Source organism: Limulus polyphemus, unplaced genomic scaffold (assembly GCF_000517525.1).
Source record: "Limulus polyphemus unplaced genomic scaffold, Limulus_polyphemus-2.1.2 Scaffold1083, whole genome shotgun sequence".
Taxonomy (NCBI): domain Eukaryota; kingdom Metazoa; phylum Arthropoda; class Merostomata; order Xiphosura; family Limulidae; genus Limulus; species Limulus polyphemus.
Window position 1 is genome coordinate 330,879 of NW_013666693.1, and position 2,758 is coordinate 333,636.

At 32.2% G+C, this 2,758-nt stretch overlaps 1 protein-coding gene across 1 annotated transcript; it reads right to left on the reverse strand.

The window, feature by feature from the left end:
• Positions 1–1,708: 1,708 nt before the first annotated feature.
• LOC106462055 lies at positions 1,709–2,215 on the reverse strand. Its single transcript, XM_013921932.1, has one exon. The coding sequence runs from the start codon at positions 2,213–2,215 to the stop codon at positions 1,709–1,711; it is 507 nt and encodes a 168-aa protein (XP_013777386.1).
• Between the last annotated feature and the right edge of the window lie 543 nt (positions 2,216–2,758).

Genomic DNA, 2,758 nt, shown 5'->3' on the forward strand with positions numbered 1-2,758 from the left:
TGTCAGAACGCCGAATAAATCCTAATACATTTCTTGTCCTTGAATTACACATTCATATTTAGGCAATATTTGATTATAATTACCAGTCACTTATCAGTTAAGTTTATATAATCGACTGGCATATTTGAGTCATATCTGATATATTATCTGTAGTTTATATAGCATTTTACACAATGAAATATTATTTGTACTATTGTTTTAATTTTAATCCTAGAACTGAGACGAATCTGTGTGTGTGTGATAGGTGGCCATGTTGTTCAAACATGTCTCGACATGTATTTGATTAAAGACCCTAAAAAAGGTTACTTGTACTATAATTAAAACTTATTCAAATGATTAAAGATTTCAGTGATATTATTATGCTAAAAAATCTGGACACAATAATTTTTTAGTAATTTATTTTCACAATAAACATTTTGCAATTTGAAATACATAAAAATACACAACTATTAAAGACGTATTTACATGAGAATTTTTTTACAACAAAATCATGAACAAACATATCATTACTATCTTTGTGAGATACAAATTTGTGTTTTGACAATAATAATAAGCATAATATATACAATAATGTCCACACAAAGATGAATATGGTCCTTGCAGTACTTTTGGTTGGAAGTCCATGTTTGACAATTCTTTTTGGTGAATTTTCTAATGCTGAGATTATGTGGAGGTAGTTCTAATGAATCAAAATATCCTCCTTTTTAATTTTCAACAAAATATTTACAGACCCAGTGGCTATCAGGTTTATGACTAGAATCCAGGTTGATAACATATAATTGTTTTTATGCCTTGTCTGGTAGTTGGTCACTGGCAAATAAATACATATACAAACTTTTTTTTCTCGTACAGGAATCCTGCGAGAGTATTGAATAAATTTCCAATATATTCATATCTACTTAGATATCTGTTATGATATTTCTAGACTGATCGATTTCTAAAACTGACTGAAATTCTGCATATGCTAGAACATTTATAGTGTTAGGTAAAGCACTACCAAAATGTATTTCAATTCGTAAATTTTCCTGTTTCACCAAGTTAAAGAGAGAATCTCCAACAAATAGATCAGGTGTAAGATCAAAGGCAAAGAGAGTACATCCTCCTGTGTATTTGTCATATTCTATATCAATTTCTTGATCTTAAAATTGTTTTCCAGTTCCACTAAATAACATTTCATAGCTTCATGTATACAGCTCAGCTTCAAACACTGGTTGTAAAGGTTGAGTGGGGACCTTTTTTCCATCCACATTGATTGCCAGGAAATTGATATTGTAATGTTTGAAATAGTATGGATTTTCTTCGAAGATCCATTAACTGCATCATTATCAACAAAGCCTATAACAAGACGTGTAGGTAGTTGACATAAAATAGCATTATCAATGGATGCTTGTAAGTTTCTCTGTGGAATTGAAAATGATTTACACGTTATACATTTAAAAGGATATTTAGCTGTTCCTTTCTGAAATTCTTTAACATGTGACAGGATGACTGATGGACTGATATTGACTTTCCTATTATAGATGGAAACGTTTTGTAATACAATTTTGAATCCCGATTCATCAACTGACATGATACAAAATGAATCTTTACTTCTTATGAGCCGGAGTTTTAAACTTACACCATTAGGCAATAATGTGTTTTGTTAAAAGATATATGAATGTAAATGGCAAATCGTGTCAACTAATTGACTACCACGTGTATCTATGTGTCAGTTGTTAATTCCATTGTTCTTACCATCATTAAAATCTAGATCATCGAACTTACTTGCTGTGTCTTTTTTCCATATGGATGATGTCAAATGACTTCTCTTAGCTTCACCATTATAAATTAGTAAAGTTTCTATGTAGGCCTTATATGCATAAAGGTTGTGAGAGGAAGAAATGAGTTTATCAATAAGGTATACATCTACTTGTGAAAACAGAGAATGAAGTAGCAAATTGACAGGTGCAGAGGTATCTTCATCCTTTCTTTTATTGGTACCATCAAGCTTGACAATCTTTGCTTTTACATGAAGGTATGATTGGACAGAATCCAAATATTCATCTCGTAATCCCGATATACAAAATTCTATAGGTCCTCTGTTGGTCACTGAGGATAGAGGATAATATTCAGTCCACTGACCTTCCTCAATTACTGTTTGTATGGGAGGGAGAGAAAAGAAGTCTAGCTCAGACTTTGTACACTGACACGACGTTTCATGTGGTAGGAGAGTCATAGTTACTTGTCAAAAAAAAGTCTGGAGTCGATGTTCTTCGTCTCTTAGCTTTAAATATTCTGAATGATGGACCTTTCTGTTTCTTCTTTTTATTATGTAGAACTTCTCTAGCCAGATTCTGAGCTTCTTGTATTGCACTTCCTTTTCCATCATTGATAAATGGTTTTCCTTGCATGACATCTGATGCTAAATTTATACCTGAATTAACTGTCTGTTTTCCTAAAGCTAATGCAACCTTTTCCAGAAAGGGTATTGCCGAACGAAACAAGTTATTCAAAACATCTCCCAATCTGTGATCACGCTACCATTGACTTCCTGCAAAATATGGTAATCCATTTCCTACCTGGTAATCGTAATATGTGTCATAAACCCACTGGTCGTTATTGTAAGGAATTCTCATGATAATGACAGAAGTGAAGCATACTTATCACTCTTCCATGTTCAAATGGTATAAACCGACCCATGTAATCATGTATATCTATCTCAATATTCTGAAATATCTTTTTAGATACAGGTCTGTAATGAGATTTTATAAGCATTTCA